The sequence below is a fragment of the Pseudopodoces humilis genome, chromosome 4 (genome assembly GCF_049639895.1).
Source record: "Pseudopodoces humilis isolate 2021_Gansu_Grassland_sample_001 chromosome 4, ASM4963989v1, whole genome shotgun sequence".
In the NCBI taxonomy this organism is placed as follows: domain Eukaryota; kingdom Metazoa; phylum Chordata; class Aves; order Passeriformes; family Paridae; genus Pseudopodoces; species Pseudopodoces humilis.
The window spans coordinates 43,252,999-43,274,210 of record NC_142203.1 but is presented as its reverse complement, the minus strand read 5'-3'; the positions used below and the strand labels follow the sequence as shown (position 1 = coordinate 43,274,210).

Here is a 21,212-nt window from a genome sequence, read left to right as displayed (position 1 = left end):
TTGCCTTTAGCCTCGCAAAAATCCAGTGCAGTGGCACTAAGCACCGCAGCAGTTACCGATAGTGATACAGGGCAATAGCAAAACATAATTAGATACAGGTTCTGCAGTCCACAGTGACATCATTTATAAAGGGAAAAGAAGTCACTGCCACTACTTAAAACCAATGTTTAGGGCCTAAGATGTTTGCATGTAACAGTCCAGAAGCAATTTTAACACTAAATTCACCTAAAGTCAAATACATACAGAAAACTTCCTCAGAAGCCTGATGACAGCCCTCATAATCCTTGTAATAATGTTATACTAAGTATAAATCTTACTGACCGCGTCTAAGTGGCACACACATGCTTAGTAAATGCAAAACATTTCAAAGTCTCTTAAAGCAGCCTGATGATCTCTCAATTAGTGTTAATTCACACAAGCAAACCTCCTATGCCTTCCAGTGCTTGATTCTTGCCATGTCAGGACTTCATGCATCCTGACAAATATCACTGTTTGAAAGAGCTGACAACAATTAAAGCCTTAGACAACAAATGCTTTACAAATGAAGGAAGCAGTTTCGCACATACTAATTTCTCTTTTATTTTCCCGAACTACAGGTGAATCACAGTTCTCAACCTTTAAAATAAAACTTTGCAGAACAAAAGAAAAGGTAAGCTATTTTGTTGGAAATTATGTGACCTTAATAATCACATCCAACGGTTAAAATAAAACAGACCTTTGCAGCCTCTGCTGGAGCACAGCTGTGGGGCCAAGAATGGCTTGAACATCATCTTAGCTGTGGGAACCGACACAATTTTATAAGCTGAAGCTAAGGAGCAGATCATTCAGAGATTCCCTCTGTTTCAAGTGAATAACTACTAGAAAGCAACACTGGAAGCATGAAAGTTTTCTGATTTGTTATATGACTCTTACACAAGTATGTTCAAACAGCATGTACTTTCTCACGCTGGAAAAAAATGAGCAAACAGGTTCAAGTACGGGGTAAGTAAGGGCAGAGTTGTCTACTAAAGCAAGTGCATGCCACTGGTAGATCAACCCTGGCACTCCAGTCTGAAAATCTAATGCACCTGGGCTCCAGGTACACTACTGGGCTCCAGCACCGCAAACACGGCCGATGCCAAGGCACTTCAACAGGGCAATTAAAACATTTGTCTTCTGGAACTGCCTGTTCTTTGTTTTACAGTTCCCTGTTAACTTGAAACTTCCCCTGACCCAGTTAGCCAAAGCCCAAGGCATGGCTGGAATCCACTCGGGATGTGCCAACACAAAGATTTCAGGAATCCTCTGTGCAACAAAGGCATCCCAAGCCCCCGACGGCGGGGGCGTGCGCTGGCCCAGGGACCCGCCGCCCCCCCCGGGAATAACCCGGGTAAACAAACACCCCGACTCGCCGGTGGCATCTCTCCCACTTTCCACGTAGTATCGCACTCTCCCGGAAAGTACTTATCACGGAAAAAGTCACCGAGAGCCGCTTAATCCCGTTAGAGAAAAGCCGATCCCCAGCCGAGCCCGGCTGTTCGCGCCGCCCAGGTGCGCGGCGGGCGCGGGACCGGCCTGGGGGGGCCCCGCGGGGGCGCGGCGGGTCCGGCTCCCGCGGACAAAGGCGGCAAAGCGCGCCCGGGGAGCGCAGGCGAGAGAGCGATAAAACGCGAAGCACACAAAGGAACGAGGAGAAGCCGGGCAGCTCGTGGCCGCAGCGCGGCCCCCGGGGAGGGGAGAGGAGGCACCGGCCGCGGGGGACAGGGGCTGCCGAGGGGCACCGCACCTGCCCGGGGGGAGGGAGGCGGCGGGGGGCCCGGTTTCGGGGCGGGGATATCTTGCGGGGATACTCGCCTGCTCGCGAAGGGAGTCCGGCAGCGGGAGCAGAGGTCCCAGAGGCGCCCCGGCGCTGGGACTGCGCCTTGCCCTGCCCCGCCGCCCCGGAGCGGGCAGTGACGGGGGCGTCGAGTCCGAGCGCTGGGTCTGGGTCTGGGGCCGACGCTGGGGCTGGGTCCGGGTCCGCTGTGGCCGCTCCCGCCGAGTCGGGCGATTTCCTGCGGGGCGCGGGCGGGGGCGGTGCGGCCACGCCGGGGCGGGCTCCCGCCGCAGGTGCCGGCCTCGCCCCCAGGTGGGGAGGAGAGGGGAAGGATGGGGAGGGCAGGGAACGACGGGGGTGGGGCCCTGGCGGCGACCGGACGAGGCGGGAGGCGTGCCCCCACCTGCGGCTGCTGCCCCTCTAGTGCAGGGGTGCCTTCGCCCGCTCCCCCGGGCCACGCCCGCACACACCAACACCCGCGGCGGCGGCAGGGGGACAGGAAATACCGGTCGCAGCCCGGTGCTCCACTCCGCTGAGTCACCGCGGCGAGGCCGCCCCGCCCCCCAGCTTTTCTCTGCCCGTCCCGTCTCCCGGCAGGGGACCCCGGCTCTGGCCCTGCGTCTGGCCCCCGGCTCTGCCCGAGGCAGCCCGCGCCGGGCCCGGGCAGCAGAGCGGAGCCCTGTCGCCGCTGGCACGGCGCACCGTCACCCAGCGCTTGGGTGTGTTTTCCGTTTACATCAATGTTTTGTTTGGAACTTGGGATCGTTGCCCTTCTGAACCTTTCTAACGGGAAGACCTCTGAGACAGCGCAGTGTTCCACGTACGCCTCTCAAACTGTTTCTCCCTGCCCTTTATCACAGAATAGCTGCGGCCGCTTTACTGACAGCTCGGGAGGGCTCTGTTCACACCATCACTCTCAGCTGAAATACATAAGATTAGTAGAAGGCAGAGTAGCTCCATTTCCAGGCCGGAACACCCCGCGTCACTCTGCAAGTCCACCAATACTGTTCCCGAAACTGTAACATACCATGAGAGAAATACACTCCAGGATGGCATTCCACAGGTATCAGCTTTCCGCATCACTGCTGTCCTGCAGCCAACATGAGAAAGGCAAGGCCAAACAGCCCTAGCAGGATTCTTAGGAGTCATATTTCTTTTGCATTGTAAAGCACTAAATGTCACCAGGAATTCCTTATCTGCCGTCTTATCTGGTGGACAGTTAAACCTCTTGCTAGCCCCTCTAAAATTAAACAGCACGCTCCCACCCATACCAGGCCTGCAGAACAAAATCTACTTAAAATTTTCTGGTTTGTTGTTATTTGCAGGTGAGAAATACTAGATTCTAACAGCATTTCTAATTCAGATAAATTTCTTCCTCAATAGGTACAGTTCATGCACTACATCTCATACAGAAAGTAAGATAAAGAAAGCAAACAGTATTCTTCATGAAGGGGCTGGACTTTGGAAGGAGGGCCTGAAAGAACCTATTTTATTACAGCAAATACGAAACTGCATTCAGATATTGTATGGAAAAGGCCTGCTTGTAGCTGTTGTTAATTATTAACGTGCATGTGCATACACTTCAGTCTAAAAGCCCCAAAAGCAAAAATCAGAAGTGGGGGAGGGGGCAAAGAAGACTAATTCTAAAGTCAAATTCATAAACTTGATGTTTTCAGTCAGCTACAGACTAATTCAATGATCAGCGTGTAATACAATATTGCTTTCAGGCAGAATCAAGGCACAAGAAATGGAAATTTAGTTTTACTTCCAGGTATGTGTCAGATCGCTTAGTTTACACCATGGTGGATGCCTGTTTCCTTAATGAATGTTTTAAAACTTCATCTGTTAGTTCTCCAAATCTTTTGTAACAGTGGCCTTAGGATGCTTGGTTAATGGTTCTAAAATGCTGTTACGAGGAGTATGGGCACACTAAATATATAACTGATTTTTTTTTAATACAACAGTAGAGAATATTGATGGCTAGAAGAGCCTACATCTGGAAAGTAACAATGTTTGCAAAAATATTCATTGTGTTACTGATCACCTAATTACCACGATAAAAACAATTTTTAAACGGATTCAGCAAACTGGGGAGGGTAGCAACATTATACGCCTTATTTTAAACATCTATTGTTTTCTTATCTAAACGTGGTATTTTTTTAATTCCTTAACCTGAATTAAAAAAAAAAAAGTTTGTAATTAGGAACTGTTTAGAATACTTTCATTGTTCATGGCTCTGTTTATACTATCCCCAGCAAAGCACTCTCCACTAGCCACCTCCCTCCGTAAAAGGCATGAATATTGTCTTTGTTCTACAACTTCCAGCAGTACAATTTACATAAAGACAATTTGGGAGAGAGATGGATATAACTCCACACAATTTTTTTCTTATCTTTATACAGGAATTAAAAAAAAAAAATCTCAATAGCAAAACAGACTGGTACATGTTTGATTTGTAACAACTATAAATAGTGGTGTGGAATACACTTAAAACACCATTTCCTAAAGGGCCACAACACAAAGCAGTTTGCCCCATGTCTCTCCTTGCCCTGCCAATGACATCAGCTGTTGGGCAAAGCTAATTTCTTCTTGATAGCCTTTGCTTCTGCCCCTCCCATGCTTCCTTTACTGTTTTGAATGTTCTTCCAGGTTTTCTGGCAAGCCTCTGCCTTCCTTCCTAGGACTCCCACATATTAAAGAGCTGGTTAGCACAATCATGGAGTTCAACCATGAAGCTAAAAATAATCAAACACAAACCTTCCTGTAAACCCCCTTCTCTTATTCTGCTACCTCCTTTTCAGGACAGGCCTTTATTTATTGAAGCTACCAAGAAACACTGGGAATTTTAAGGAAATAAGATGTAATGATTTTGTCAAATGGAACAATCTTGCAAACAAGATGTAATGTTTTCGTACAAATTACTCACAAATGGAAAAGAAAACGAACAAACACCAGACAAGAATTTACATAACTCCTAACAAACAAAGGTGGTACTCTGCGATGAATGCAGACTGTGTGCAATTGCAGTAGTCTTGACTACGTGAATGAAATGAGACTTCCAAGGAACTCCTGGGCACATAGGAAACAATGAATTTTAGCAAGGCTGGACATACTAAGTCGTTCAGAGTGTAAGCCAAAGCCATAAAAAAAACAAGAGTCAGATTAGCAATTGGTAAAAATTCTGGTATACCTAAAAAAAAAAGCCCAACACACTCCAGTTTATGTGCTGAGCTTGGACAGACAGTAAAGCAATGAATGGCAACATTCATCCTTCCAAAATATTCTGCATGCTCCCCTTCACTGACAATGGAGCAACTGCATTGGGGGATAAAAGGCATTTTTGTAAAATGTGATGCCCATAACACAGTGTTTCTTATTGACACTGGCTGTGCACAGTCTATATTTTATGATTGTCCTTCAGCTATTTCTTTTGGGAGAGGTGAAGCAAGAAACTATTGACATGATGTCAGGTGGGGAGCTATATAACAATCTTTTTACTCCATAAGTTACGGAAGTAAAAAACAGTACAGAAATGTTACTTGTCTTGGGGCAATAAGCAGTCTGACATTATGATCAGTGCTCATTCTGTGCCTCCATTGTACAAGTGTGACGGCTCATTAGAGTCCGTGCCCCTACTTTACAATTTGGTTCAAGTATTAAAGCAAAAAATGAGTCATGTCCTGTGATTCATTTTGTACATTGAGATAAAACTCATTCTAACTTGCTGACACTATTTATCTTCATCAGTTAAGACTAAATCCATTTGTTACTCAGATACTTAAACCCAGAAATTGTTTGCATAAATAGCAGTAGCATTACAGATGAAGGGCATGGCATGTAAACTGTGAAAGCTGAACTGCTCTTACAAAATCCACCTTGACTGGCCACACTTAGACAATCTTTCTACTATGTGTTTTAAGAAACAGAAAGAATTCAAAAGTAGGAACATGGCTGTGGCCTTCACCCTTTCCATCAAACCGTCGAATCACATCTTTACATAATGAATTAAGAATTCTACATGCAATTTTATTTTGGTATAAACATTTCTACCAGACTTAAGGGAATGGAGAATAAGCTTCCAAATACCAATCAGATGCATGTTAGTGGTCATATTGCATGCAAATATTTAAGAAAATAATTTTTGAAAAAGTCAATTGGAAAAAAATAATCACATGTGGTCAGAATAACTAGGTATCCTCAATTTAAATATAAAGTCATTAACTTCTACACAAATGTGCTTAAATGACTATCTGAAATTGTAGGACATTGAACTAAGTATTATAAAAGTAACCACATAAAAATACGTATTTCCATATGCTCTAAGTTATTTTCAGTGTTCTAAATTCAGAACAGCAAAAACATATTCTATTTTTACTTCCCTGTACTTTTTTAAAGAAACATGCTTTATTCTTATGTTCATGAGATCTGGGAGTCATTGTATTTACCTCATTCAGTAGAGAGAAAATTTATATTGATTGTAAAACATGCAAAGAGCATGCACCATTAACCAAGAGCTACTTCCATTGAAATGTTTCTCTCTTTAGTAGTGGAAAATAGCAGGTAACAATCCTTATACTCTAAATGCAAATACTGGGCAAGAACACTTTACAGTTATTGTTTTTCAATGACAAAATCCATCCTTACCTGTCAAAGCTAGCTAGAGAATCATGCCAAACTAACCATAGCATCAGAGAAACCAAGAAGAAAAATAATGTGCATGGAACATCTTTTCATACAATCTGCAAGAGTATGGTAAAATTTTTCCCCCATGCATTGAAATCAACAACTTGGTCCTTCCCATTTTATAGGCAGTTAAAACCTGCAAGTATTACAATAGTAAAACTGCTGAAGTGTTACCATTCATGATTTCTTTAAATGACTTTGTTTTCAGGTTTGGAGTATATAGTTAATTTCCTTCAATAGGAAATGACAAAGACAGCTTCATCAGCCTAAGAACCATATTTGATTCTAAAAAATTTCTGCGTCAGCACAGTGCCACGGGGAGCCTTGCTACATCATGGTGATAACAAGATCACCACTTAAAACCACTGAAGAAATGCAGTAGAATAAAATCAGTGCAGATTTTCACTACCATGAATTAATTTTGCTCAGCTCAAAAAAAATAAAAGTATTTTGTCTCTTTGAAGAACAAAAGGGTAGAGAAAGAGAAATGCACAGTAACAGAATGAAATGTTTGCAGAGATATTGCTGTACAGCTTAAACTTCACATACTAGCCCTTCCAGTTCCATGTCATACTCAGAGCCACAAAAATGTCTAAGTAATTTAAAGTTTATCTCAAAAAAAAAAAAATCCTGAGGTGAAACAAACCACAATTTAGAATTTGGAGAATAGCAAGGTCAGCAATACTAAGAAAAAAACTGTCATTACACACATTATGACATGTTAAATGTGACTATGATGTGTTCCAATAGCCACAAATTTTGAGGCAATACATTCACAATACCACAATTTATGTTTATGTACCTTACAGGTATTTCTCATTTTGGGTGAATGTTTCACCAAGAAAAGTTCAGTGATTGTGTGTTGTTCAGAAGTCACCAGGTAGTCACTCCTTACATGCAAACAAGTCTACAGAAACTAAAAATTCATGACTTCTGCAGAAAGAAAGCAAGAAATGAAGAGACAGGATGGGTGACCTCAGCCACATGTACTACATGGGCACAGATTCAAACAGCACACAGAAATCCAAAGACTGAGCGCTAAAGAAAAAATATATTATTTTCATCTTTGTTGCACAACATATTGATACCAAGAGAAACAGCAGAATTAAGCTCAGGTACTTCAGCCCAAGAAAGAGCTTGGCTTGAGGTTGAAGTCTTTAAAACTTCCATGAGGTAGAATACAATCAAGTATCTTCTTCCCCAGAATATATTAAGGAGGACAAATCCAATTTAGTTTTTAAAGCTGTTGAAAGCTCTTTTGATAGTAGTTCATGAAGAGATACTCTGTCATGAGAATACACCCAATTCCGTCCAGTCCAGTCATAGCGCTTGGGCCCACTAGAAAAAAAAACACAACAAAACATCATACACTGTGTAAGTACAGATTCTTTCAGGAGACCTGCTGGAAGCCTGTATGCATAATGTATGCCACAGAGTGCCCAGGAAAAGGAACAGATAGCATGGGGAACGGCTGGTGGGCAGTCTGAGGAAGTGGAGCAGAAAAGCCCTGATAACGTCAGGAACTACTGAGCCATCAAACAGATATATCTGAAAGGTGACAAGATACATCAGTCACTCCTAGAAGAGACAAGCACTTTTTCCCTTCCTGCTTTTAGCACTGATTTCCCCACAATTTCTTCCTTTAGGCCATTCTTCCCTCACAGATATAATTTTCTTGCACACAAATATCACAACAGATATTCTTATAATGCTGAATTAATGCCACTGATTAGTTCTTGCAGAAATTCTATGCACAGCAAAGCACAAATAATTTCATTTTAGATGCAACAAAATAACTTAGCCCCTGAAAGCAAATATATTGGCATGTGGGAGATTTATAACTAAAATGCTATTTTTCTCTGTGCTATTATATTGTTACTGGCTTGTTTTTTCCATGTCTACGATAAGTATCAAGAAAGAAACTTGAACACCTGGGTTCTACTCCAGACCTTGCTATCCACTCAGTTTTCCACATGTCAAATGGGAGAATGATTGAAGGGTAGTCACTGCTGTTAACATCAGCTAAGCAAAGAAAATAGAAAGGAACAAAACAGTCATCTGGGATAAACAGATAAAACCCTTGATCTTGTAGGACATATGGCTTGGAACTCAGTCAATGTACAAAAAACTTCTAGAAAACAGACTATCCTAAACTTTCATAAGAACAATCTGCAGGTTCTCTCTCTACAAGCATAAACACTGACCTGAACCTTTACTATCCTGAGTTACTTGCAGTAGTCAAATGAAGAACTTTCCAGCCACTAATCAGTGTATAAGAAGTTACAAAGGCAAGCATAAATCCAAGTCACTTTCACTGAAATCTCACTGTCTGTATCAGAAGTGGTAACTGTTTGAATCAAGGTTACATGCACCAGTTATTTTACTAAATATTTCTCACTTCACCTTTGCAGCACAAGCATATGTTTATACTCTCCTACACCTGGAGAAGATAGAATGGGATCCTATCATTCATGAGAATCAGGCTAAGACAGACCACTTAATCAATGACAAAGAAATATGTATGCTATCTGAAGTGGTTTTAAATGTCATGCAGTAAATATCAGTGATAAGATTAGCATATGAAGCACCTTCATAGTTCTATGAATCTCCAAAACAGTGTACAAATGTGACTTTTAAATTAATAGTTTAAGCAAAAATCCAGTGAATTCCATAAAATGCCTACAAAGTTAAATACAGATTAAATGTATTTCTCATGGAAAATCTGCATATATGTTTCAACCATAAGAGAAAAGGATTGAAATATCACATTAAGGTATTGCTAATATTCTGTAAGGTTGAAAAGTCTTTTCACTCAGGAGGTTCAATTACTACAATCACACTGCCGGCAGGTTGCAGAGGTTGCACATCCCCTCATGCCCTTATTTTTAACTGTCAACTAAGTAAAGCTCTCACTTAGGTATACAGATACTCAGTAGCAAACAGATGGCCAAATACAACTCCAAGAAAAATGTCTCACATATTGACAAATTTGTCTCCCTTGGGATATATTCTTAACGACTAAAGGTCAACATTTACGGTAAAAATGCCCCAAAACATTCAATGCAAGTGATTACTGGCAGCAACATTTGCTTCTTTCACTTCCCAGCATATTGTAGTTAAGAAGATGACAGTTCAGATCATACAGCATATTCATTGCTGGAGTTGCCTTTTAGAAGTTAGGAAATAAGTGAACACACAGCATCATGTTCCAGGAAATAACAGTTTTTATCAAAATACCAGTTAAAGGAGTATAAAAATGAAAAAATTAACTTTTTTTCTCAAACTCCACATTCCAGAACACCATATGTCTTAGCTCAACTAGAGCTAAACAGACAGGAATTATCTGAAGTTTTGTTTTCATAAAGAGATTAAGCCTGTGTGTCAGTGATGCAAAAAATCTTAAAAGCTGGTTCCTTCACCAGTAACACCTACAAGCTCCCTGGGTTCTTTTCCAGGGATAGTGACAAAGAATACAGATTTTGGGAGGGGGGGAGGGGGGGGGGACAACACAGCTACAGCATTTTCCCACTTATCTGTCTGCCCTCCAGTTTCCCTGCTGAAACCAACCAGAAAACCTGGAATGGATCAAAACAGAGCATTAGAAAAGGCAGAGGAAGAAGCTAGCTAAGGCTCCTGTTAAGTACAGATGCTTGACAAAAACAACCAGTGTGGGCATACATAAACATATAAAGCAGGAAATCCCACAAGCTTAAAAGGGAAGGAGCCACCCTGTTTAAAACACAAAGAGAGGTTTAGATGATGACATCATCATCACTCTTTTTTCAACAGAAGCTTTGTTTGTTTCTTTGTAATCACTGCTGGTTGTATTTCCTATGAGTAGGCTATATTCCTGTAGACAGTGGTTTTGGACTGAAACAGTATATGAAAAGTCTTTGTTACACATTTCCTGTATTAATTTAGGTATGCCAGTAATACTGCAGTGTGCCCCAAACCCCTACACCAAACTATTATTAAACATTTAGATTATACCATGCTTTGAGAATACACAGAGTAGAAGAGTTACTTATGAAAAGGATATTACATGATCATGCCATGCTATAAATAAAGGGAAGTACACTTCCACCCAGTCTGCAGATATTATGTAACTAACTTACACATAACTTACCTAGTGGGTGAGGACAGCCAAATCTGCCGGTTTGGTGTTTGCTTATTGATAACGTATGTTCCCATGTCTCCACCCAATTTAATTGTTAGTACTCCACTCTTAAAAGACAAAGAAAGTGAGAAATAAAAAATTTGCATCCTGTTACTTTGACAACAATTACTTCATCTGCGGTGACAGAAAACCGTATCAGATCCTCAACCATCTCCCAAACAATAACAGCAAGGGAGAATGATCATTACATACTAAAAATGTAAATTAATACCTAGCATATCTTTGAGTCTGATCTAGACTTTGAACCTTCTGGTTGGAGTTTGACTTTAATGTGTTTGTACCATTCACAATGGTACTACTTAAATAATACTCCTGAGCTTGGACCTGGCATCTTGAAAGGACTAGACCATTGCAATTAATTTTGCAATGATTAAAACATCATCCAGTAACAACTTTTTTATATTAATGAACAATATAGAACTGGTGTGGTTCAAAGTCAAGAAGCTTTATGTGTCATTGCTAAATCTCTGAGCCATGCATTTTTACCTTACTTTTCTTCAGTAACAGTTTAACAGGGAATAGAAACATTTTTTCCTTGATAATTCTGATTCATACCTGGAAAAATGTTCCGGTTCTAAATCTCAAGATTCTGTTTTTCCATGAGTCTGGTTTTGCTTTGGTTATGCCACCTTTACACCATTATCCTAGTGAACATTTATTTTCTCTTTCTTGCTCATGTTTCTTACTGACAACATGAGTCATGTTTCTTGTAAATTATAAAAATATTTTCTGTTCTGACTTTAAGAGTGAAAAAACAACAATGTTTGCACTGGAGTTGAGCTAAAGGTGATGTGAATGATACTAATTTAAAAGGGAATTTCTACAGAATGCAATGTGATAGTTCTGAAATAATTTATTTAGTTCACAGCATTTCAAATACTTCAAGCCCTATAGCACAATAAAGTTTTTTTTAAGTGTATCATACCTAGCATGCTTTAGTCAGAAGATACTACTAGAGCTACCTATCATTGCTCAGGCTATTTGCTATGTATAAACACTCACTATGGGGAAAAATACTTTCAGGTATGAGTATCTACTGCCTGCCAATATACTGTGTAGCACAAGCAGCAACTCAAAGCTTCCTTTCACTACAAAGTAACTCAGTGTTACTCATTTCTGACACATATCAATTATCACCAGACATAATATAATACTCTCAGAATCTGATTTTTTACCTTAGTTTCCATGCTGTTTCTGTGCTTGTTAAGGCATTTATATCTCTAATCAAAACAATAAAAATAAAAGGGTCTCCTGGTTAAAAGTCCCAAGAGGTTTATCCTGCCAGTTATTTCTATTGGACATTAGTATAGTGTGCAGAAAGACAGGAACAAGCTACTTCTTTGGTTGTCAGAATTTCAAGTTTTCCGTATCTCAGTAGTCTTAGAATTGTAGAGATACAGCAGAATAAGAACAGGATGGAGGATTAGGCCTGCATAATGGTATAGAGGTTTCAGCATTCCTCTATGCGGTTTGTAATGCCATATTAAGTGTTCAGCACGATATTATGATACATGTTTCTAAAAAAACACTGTAAGTAAATAGGTTTTCAAAGAGTTAACAAGAATTTATACTATTATTTATATCATGTGTCAGCTGTTAGAGAGTACTGTTGCTCGATCCTTGCAAAGTAAATAGAGTTTAACCTTTACTCCTGTTTTGGAAACACCTCCTCATACATTTTCCAGTACTTCTGAAATACTAGAAAATACAACTTTAATTTTTTTAAAAATTTAAATTGAGAGATACTTTTACCATATTTTAGGAAATACTGCTGCATGTGTTTTGTACTACCAGATGAATGTTTCCCAGTTCCTGGTAACAAAAATATTCTTCTAAAGTGGTATTTTTTTTCCTGAACACTAAGTATAAATTGCTCAAAGCAATCACGTTTACAACAGGCACAGCAGATCTTTATCACATTTGCCACCTTGTGGCTTCCTGCAGCACTGACCCTGTTTAGAATTAAAACTTGGGCTATTTAACCTTCTGCTTTCAACAGAAATGACAGCATATTATTAATTGTCATCATGCAGTCTATATAGTAAAGGACCACGGGTAAAAATTAAGATGTAAAAGTATTACCTCTTGAGCTTCACAAGTCAATGTCAAACATAATCCACCATACAGCAGATGGAGAAAAAAATTATGACAAGACTCATCAGCTTAACATAATGAAGTGTCTAAGAATTGTAAAGAGGTGAATCTCAACCTTTGCTAATTTTTGTCCTAGGAGAGTTACATCAGGCTAGTAGGTACTGAAATCCTAAAACATACTAAAGAGTAATGGTTAAACAATGCTTTTTACCAGAAAAGCAATTAGCTGTAACATTATCTACATACTTAATTAAAGCAGCAAGTAGTATTTGCTTAACAGAAAGTTACTGGCAATATATTATTTTATATCCTAGCTTCCAAAAATGCAGAATGAAATTATGATGACAAAGCTACACATAAAGATGTCCAAAACGACAGAGTTTTGTTTTTGTTTTGTATTTTGCGCAGTGAAACCCAAACCATCCGATTCAGCATCTGGAGGCACAAAACCCTTACTGTCAGTGCCAATAGAAAGCAATCTTGTTGTGGTAAGTTACAAAGAGGGAGCAATAGCTGTGTGACCTCAAAAAACTGCAGTATTGAAAGATATGTGTAACAGACAGTATGGGAAAAATAGCACTCTTCTTCAAGTTATGTTGAGGGCCATAACACATAGATAACTTCAGGAACTGAATTTATATAAAAACTAATAAATTCCCTATACAAATAAAACAGACATTTTTAATCTGAGTCTGTCACACCTGTAAAAGAATTTGAGTGACTGACTACTGAAGGCTCCACCCATGCAACATCTCCTGTGACAGTAGCCTCCTCCCCATGTACGCTCTGGTTTCACTTCTGCAACAACCTATGCAAGCACTGCACCCTCCTGTTGTTCCTCCCCACCACAGGCTGTCATCAGTAAAGCCAGGACAAGCATACACTACCTGGTCAAGACAAATGCTGCTTCTCCGTATTCAGGACAATCAAAGATACTGCTCTAACAGCTACATGTGATGTACTGTGCCATGTAGACTACTGTTCTAGTATTCACCAGAAGGGAACCGACTGCAATGCCAGATATCTATGCCTGTTTAGGAAAATTTATAGGCCAATGTGACATTGGAAAAAAGTTTCCATCTCCTCTTGTGCTCATTTATTATTCTATATTACATCTTTCTCTAAACATGAAACATTTTAAATCCCTAAAACACACAACAGTATGTGCTACTTTTCACTAGAATTGTTGTCCCAGTCAGTACACAATTAAGGCGTAAAAACCAATTGTATTTTCAGTGTCAGCACTAAGGTGACTAATTTAAAATTCTTCTTCAAATAACAGAAAAAAATCTGCTACATTAATTACAGTGGTAATATAATGTTTAAAACATACCCCTAAAGAGACATCATAATCTTCTGGGGTAAAAGGTTTATCTGTCAGGTCCTCAAAAAAATCTGCTAAGGAGTCCAGTGTTTCTTCAGCCAGTTTCTCATAGGTGGTCTCATCTAAAGAGCTACAAATGACATAGAAGTCCATAATTAGGAGGAAAAGCATGGAAGAGAGCATTTCCCCTATAATAAAAACATACCAAGACCATGACTTTGGATGAAACAATATCCATTAAATGATCGTATAAACAAGTAGTCATTTTTCTTAAGGTGATGTAGGTGACAATCCACCTTAGAAATGGAGGATAAATTTTGAAATTAATTGCTATTAGAGATCCCTGAACTGAGGAAAAGGCACTTATGTCCTTAGATATACTAGCCCCCACTTAGTATACAGCATTAGATTTGAAAGTAAGGAACTTTCATAACAGGACTTTGTGTAAGAATTGCTCAGGTTTGAATTCTACAAATAGAGACAAAAGCATCTCCCATTTAGAAATATATGTCATTTGACTCTACAAAAACTGCTGTAGCCACACACAGTTTAGAAATGTCAGTATCATATGTTTATGTATAGCATTTGCCTTCTCAACTGGAATTACCCATGCAGCCTGGTAATTAGATGTTATTTAAACTGTGCTTATGATCTAACACTTATGAATTACAGTCTTCTCCAGAGAGTCTCAAAGCACCCTTGTGGCCATTACGTAAGGCTTAAAGCACCTGTGAGACTGCTTCTCTTTTCCTCTTTAGTGGAACAAAGAACAGTTTAATTAACCAAATGTAATTAAACAAAATAATGTAAGTTGTTCCATCTCCATCAGCGTCAGCTTTTAACTGAGTGTGTAAAGGGGTCTCCCCACCAACAAACACTTCAGTGAAATAATCTCAATTTTTGCTAATGCTTATGGCAATTAAACAGTTACTATGGGCCGAATATATATCAGTTGGTAATAGAAAGCATGCATTTTTAAGAAGTTTCTTATCCAGTTACTGAAATAAGCTCTATGTCACTTATGTGAGGGATACCACAAAATGCCTTTGGGGCATGGAGAACAGAAAACCTTTGGATCAGGAAGGATTCATGTACTGGTTAAAGGTCCACTTCAGGCACTTGAAAGCAAGAGCTATTTCAGACACCTGCACAATCTTTCACTGTGTCTTGAACTGCTGCATCAGGAGGGGAGAAGTCTCCAATAGATGCTGTGTCACCTCCTCTCAGAACAAGCAGAAATTTCACATCCTCTGGTATATGTGAAATGGTGCTAGACAGTTGCATTTAGGTACATTAATTATTTGCTAAGCAACTTCCCAAATTCACAGAAAATGCTTTTAGCTGAAACTATAGTTGTCCTTTACATCACATCAACATTGCATTCATCTGGTAGTCTCAGTACATATGTAAGTTATTCTAAAATATATAACCAATATTTTCATATGAATCTCTCATTTTTACCTTGTGTCACTCAGAGTTCCTGTATTTCTCAAATTCATGAACCAAACAGTCCTGCTCTTCACATCTGAAGAATACTGTAATTGCTGTTTAAAGTAAGTAGAAGCAAAATGGAATTAAAACATAAAGAATCATAAACTATATACTTATCATATAAATTAAACAGCTCCTTGAAGTCCTTTCCATCCTCAAGTAAAATGTTCATATTCTATATCACAGGGCTAATATGGAAGGAATTACGCAGCTTTAGTCTTTGAATGATTGAAGCAACCTAGAATATCCTTGTTTTCATCACACAGACTAATGGAAACACCCACAACCCTCTGATTCATACACAAATGAACTAGGAAAGAGAACTATTCTAACTTTTCTATTGCTCTGCCACAGATTTACTGAGCAACTGCAGACAATCAAATGGCCTAGGTTCAGATTTTCCTAAATATCCACAACTCACATGCTGCACTACCAACATGTGTCTCTCTGCTGGAAGTCAGGAACATACTAAGCTGAAATAAACACAAACCCTGAATCCTCCTCATGTACAAAAGAGCCAAACCACTTGATTTGTCAGATTCCAGACTTCTAAATTACGGAAAAGCTGTATTGCCGTAACAGCAGTATCAGACAAGGGAACCAAATGGGTAAACCCGCTGAGGGAAACCTATAAAAGCATGAAAATAAAGCTAATCCTCACATCAGACATAGTACCAGAAGTTATCATGCACTTATGCTATCCACCAAGAAAGGAATACGGCATGATTTCCATTTTTTCTTAACTGGCACTGACGATTCAGTTTAATGTTAAAACAGAATCCATAATTACTTTCTGTGTACTCGTGCCAGGTTCTGCAAACTTCAGACTGAGTTGAAAAGCAAATGACATTTGCAAAGGAGCTATGTCAGCCTTTCTTCAATCGCGCAAGAGCAAAACACGGGCCGATGTCTCTCCATGTGATGTGACATCTATCTGCAGGTATTACCAATGAGCTGCCTGTTAGTCCAAAAATACAGCACAGGCATAAAGGAGAGAACGCAGACACAACCGTACAGGCCGACAAACTACACCACGGTGCCTGCATGTTTGAGTGCACCCTTTTCCCTACAGCATGTTATACACGCTTAGAATCAAAAGCTACAAGACTACGAGCACGTTCAGGCTCTGTCCAGGCTGAGAGGCTCTAATTCCATCAGCTTGTCCCCACACTCGGTTTGTGACTGCGGGCAGCCAACAGCGGTCCCAGCACGCAGCCGGCATCTGCCTCCGCGTACCACGCCCGGCTGCGGGCAGCCAGCACGGCCCTCTGCGCCTGCACAGGGGCAGCGGACGAGTGCACCAGCTCCCGTGTGCGGCACCTCCCGAGGCACGGGGGGAAGGAGAAAGCACAAGGCAGACGGAAGAGAGGGAAGGAGTGAGGACGCGCCCCGCTGCCGGCCGGCCTGCGACAAGGCCCGGCGGCCGCGGGTTGACATCGACCTGCTGAGAGCCGGCGGCCGACTCGGGAATCCCCGCCCGCCGCCGCGCAGGCCGCGCCTCGCCCCCGCCGTCCGCCCGCCCCTCGCTCACCGTGCGGCCTCTGCTGGCGGCGCCTGTGCCCGCCCTCGGGGCGCTCCCGGTACCGCCGCACCCTCGCCGCGCCCCCCCCGCCCCCGCCCGTCCCGCGGCGCGCACGGCGCCCCCCGCCCCCCCCCGCCACATGGCGCCCGGGCCGCTGCGGAAGCGGCGGGGCGGGGCTGGGCCGGCGCGCGCCACCGCCCCCCCGCGGCGGCGTGAGGAGAGCGGCGGGGCCGGGCCTAGCTGGGCTCATTCGGCAGCGGGAGGGCCGGGGAGAGGGGCGGAATGTGCGGGTTTCTCTTCCTCCCAGCCCCTGCTGGCTCCAGCCTCAGCAGCGCCAGCATAAATTAAATCCAAGTGCTGCTGCTGAGGCATCACAGGCATATCAGAGCCGAGCACGCTCTGTCCGCCCGGCCTGGCTTTCGAGGCTGCGGCGGCTTCCCCGCCGCTTCCCCGCCAGCCTTAGCCCGGTGTCCTTTTCCCGGCAGTAGCACGGCCTGGCACGGCTGTCCCTAGGAAACGGGTGCAGGGCCCAGTGTGCTGCTCAGGCTCCCCTCGGGGAGATCTCTATCCCGACGTGTCGTAGAGTTGGGGAGCTGCGGCTGCTGCCGCTGAGCGCTCCACCGCGCCGCTGTTCTCAGAGCAGGCAAAAATCGCTCGTGGGCGGGTCTCTGCAGGCATCTGCTCGGGCGCTGATTTACAGGGAGCTGGAGCCTGGGAAGAACAGCAATTAGAGGCCACACTATGCACCAGGCATTGACTCAGGGGCTCGTTCGAGGACTATTTTCTGTGACAGGAAGAATTCTGATCTACGTCCTGCAGGTAAAATGTTTCACTGAGCCAGTAAAGGAAAAATAAAGCACATAATTTATCACACCTGACATTTTCCACTAAGTTACATAAATGCTGGTGATGCCATACTGTCAGCAGTATGTGAAGATGTAGTCTCAGCCAGACACGTCATATTCTTAAACTAAAAGAAATAAACTAGGTTTGCCAAGTAGATGAGAGGAAAGAAATAATTCCTATAAAAAGGTTTCTTTAAAAACCCACACAGTTTCTATGGGAGCACAGACAACTTTCATTTCAGAGCTTTCCACAGGACAGGACCAAAAGATGCAGCCGTTGCAAGTAAAACCATAAATATGAAAAGCCTACTAGCGTTCAGAAGGTTACTGCTGGTTAGTGTGTGATGCATTTTTATATTTCAAAAACTCTTAATTAAAGTAAGCAACTGGGTGCACTGAGTCACCTAATCTAGTTGAAGATGTCCTTGCTCATGGCAGAGGGGTTAGACTAGGTGACCTTGAAAGGTCCCTTCCAATCCCTTCCAATATTCTATTGCTTCTATGATCTTCCACTGCATTTGGGATTAAGTTACCAAGCTTCTCACCAAGATTTGTAATTCTATTATATTTTTCTATAAGCCAAAATTATTTTACTCTACACAAGGGGAAAAAGCTCAAACAATTCAAGCCACTTGCATAAATTTCAACTGAAATGATAAAGTCTGTTTTAGCTAAAAGCTGTTTGTATCAAACTGTTATCTAACTTAGCCAGCTTCTTGTGTCTTTTCAACAGACTCCTGTGTCTTTGTTACCAGTGTCTTCCCAATTTGTGTTCTTGTTGTATTTTGTAGGGGAGGTTTTCATACATCAAGCAGATTTAAGATACTCTTTAGTTCCTTGAAGAAGAACCCATTCTTAGCCCTGCTGGGAGAAGCTACTTATGTTTCTACAGGAGTAATGGTTTACAGACTGAGATAAAGCGTGTACAAACAAATTACTTGTGTCAGACCACAGAATACATTGGTAAAGCAAACTACTGGGTTTTTGCACCTTGGTATGGAAGGGGAAAAACAGCTAGAAGAAAGGAGGAATACCTGTTCGTTTATGTAGTATTTAATCTATTTAAAGATGCTGATTATTAATATAGCTTGCCTTTCCTATTAAAAGAACCTCAGGTGTTTTCCGGTATTATCCAACTAGTTCCACAGTGATTTTTCTCTAGTCATCCAAGTCATACACAGGTCTCAATAGGAAATGTTCATCTTGTGTTTCTAAGTTCATGACAAATCAATGAATTAGTGTGGATTAAATATTTTCTATAGTACTAGCAATTTCACATACCAAATATTTTAAAAAGAAAACAATTGATTCAAATGTAAAGTTCAAGTTAGTGAATTTTACAATATCCTTACTACCAAGCAAGGATCAGTCACACAAGTTCTAAAGGCCCAAGTTAGGGATTAGCAATTTTAACAATGATTTCTTAATGTTTCTCATCTTGATTCTTGTCCCTTAGGTTAATGTTGTTCATATCACAATATCACATATCAGTACCTTTTAACGCTGAGTGTTAAATACCTGTGAAGGAGTTTGAGATGCAGAAGCACTGCAAGGTCAGGCCCCACACATGTATAAGTCCACAATGGCTCCTACAGAGAACAGGAGGTGCATGCTACTGATTACTCCTTTATCACTGGTTTGGGGAAAATACCATTGAGTTATATGAAATTAAATTGCCTGAAGTATAAGCAGAGAAAGTGTTTTCAACAAGAAAACAGATGCTGGGATATGTGTGCTTTAAAACCACTGAATTATAGCACAAGGACAGAGAGTGGGTGTTTTTATTTGTTTGTTTGGCTGGGGTTTTTGTTTGTTTGGGGCTTTTGATTTATTCTTTATTAAGTGAGGGCGGCTATTTGGTGGTGCTACCACCAAAGGCAAAACTTCACCTCTGAATGCTGTATGATTAAGTCACAAGCTCAGATAACAAAAATTTGGAATTATTCCATACCTTTCTCAAAGCTGGCATCAACCTGTGCTTTTTCATTCTGAGCAGCTTGCAGGGCCAGAGTATTCAGATACAATTGCCCACAGATAGCCCACGTTTGTGACCTAATTCTTCTTCGCTCCCTGTGGCAAATTCCATCTGGAGAAATAGACCAATACATTACTTTAAATACTCCCATCTGATTGTGCCTTCTGTATATTATTTTTACTTGACATGATCTCCCTCATCAGCTCTAAAGGTAGTCTTTAAATTTTCATCAAGTGAAACACCAACATGAAACACCTATGCAAGATGAAGAGAACCAAAATACTTAAACATGAAACTTGCACATCCCTACAAACTCCTAACTCTTTGATATTTGAAAATTGATATCATTTTATGCACTAGAGTAAAATGGATTCCAAGTTGTTGATCATTAACCACACACACACACCTTTTAAGTGCACATGATTTGGAGGAGGTTTCCCCAGCAGGCTCCATAGTCATATAGGATTTCCTTTATCAAGTGTTCAATGACTGTTTTGATTTATAAATTACTGAGTTCAAGGGATTGTACACAAAAGATGTCTGAGTCTCTGAATCATTTGGCATAGATGTTCTTGTTTTGGACAGAATTGTTGCAGTTAGGCTGTGAGTCCTTTGGGTTCTTCCTAAGAGCAAATGATTCAGATGTTATAGTTACTAGGTAATTAGGGAAAAATTGTCATGCGTGTTCTTTATGAAGGTTAATTGGGTGCTTAAATGTTTTTCCCCAAATAAGATTAATGACAAATATCTGCTTTGCACAGAGACACATTCTAAATATCCTGTATACTGCACATGAAGGAGCAGACACTTTGCAGATGTACAAAATGTTTTTACTCATAGGACACAAAGATGTGTTTTACTTTTCTCAGAGGAATGCTGCAGAAAAATTACCTTGCTGAGATTAAGCAGTCTAATTTTAAAGCCTAGAAAAGTGTTAATCACGAGATACAGGCTGTGAGCAAAGCCTTAGACTCTGCATCCTTAGAAAGCAAAAAACTCCAAACCCCTTTAAATTTCTCTATACTGTGCATAATTTAGGAATTATTCTTCTTACTCATCAGCATTATAGGATTATATCAAAGTAAAACAAAAAAAACCCACCACCACTACCTCCAACCAAGCTAAAACAAAAAAAAAAAATCCACCACACCAAATCCTTGAAAGAAAAATTCTGTACAGATACAAAGTATAATTCTAGGATTTAAAATGCCAGGCTCTGGTTTTGTCAATTTAGCAGGTTTACAATGCTTATTCCTAGAAGACATATTATTACAAATAACTTTGGTAGCTTTCTAATTGACACCAG

The 21,212-nt window shown here is 41.1% G+C and overlaps 2 protein-coding genes across 3 annotated transcripts in view; both read right to left on the bottom strand.

Moving 5' to 3' along the window:
- TJP2 (tight junction protein 2) overlaps window positions 1–2,344 on the bottom strand; it is a 63,006-nt gene extending 60,662 nt beyond the window's left edge. For both annotated transcript variants that reach the window (XM_088054148.1, XM_088054149.1), the window contains exon 1: window positions 1,830–2,344. The gene's annotated coding sequence lies outside the window, so the exon portion shown is untranslated. The remainder of the gene's footprint in view (window positions 1–1,829) is intronic.
- Window positions 2,345–7,510: 5,166 nt separating this feature from the next.
- On the bottom strand, window positions 7,511–17,227 carry FXN (frataxin). Its single transcript, XM_088054557.1, has 5 exons — window positions 17,096–17,227; window positions 15,535–15,617; window positions 14,083–14,203; window positions 10,605–10,702; window positions 7,511–7,816 (listed from the first exon to the last, which is right to left on the bottom strand). The coding sequence occupies exons 1-5, from the start codon at window positions 17,225–17,227 to the stop codon at window positions 7,663–7,665; spliced, it is 588 nt and encodes a 195-aa protein (XP_087910683.1). The 3' UTR covers window positions 7,511–7,662.
- Between the last annotated feature and the right edge of the window lie 3,985 nt (window positions 17,228–21,212).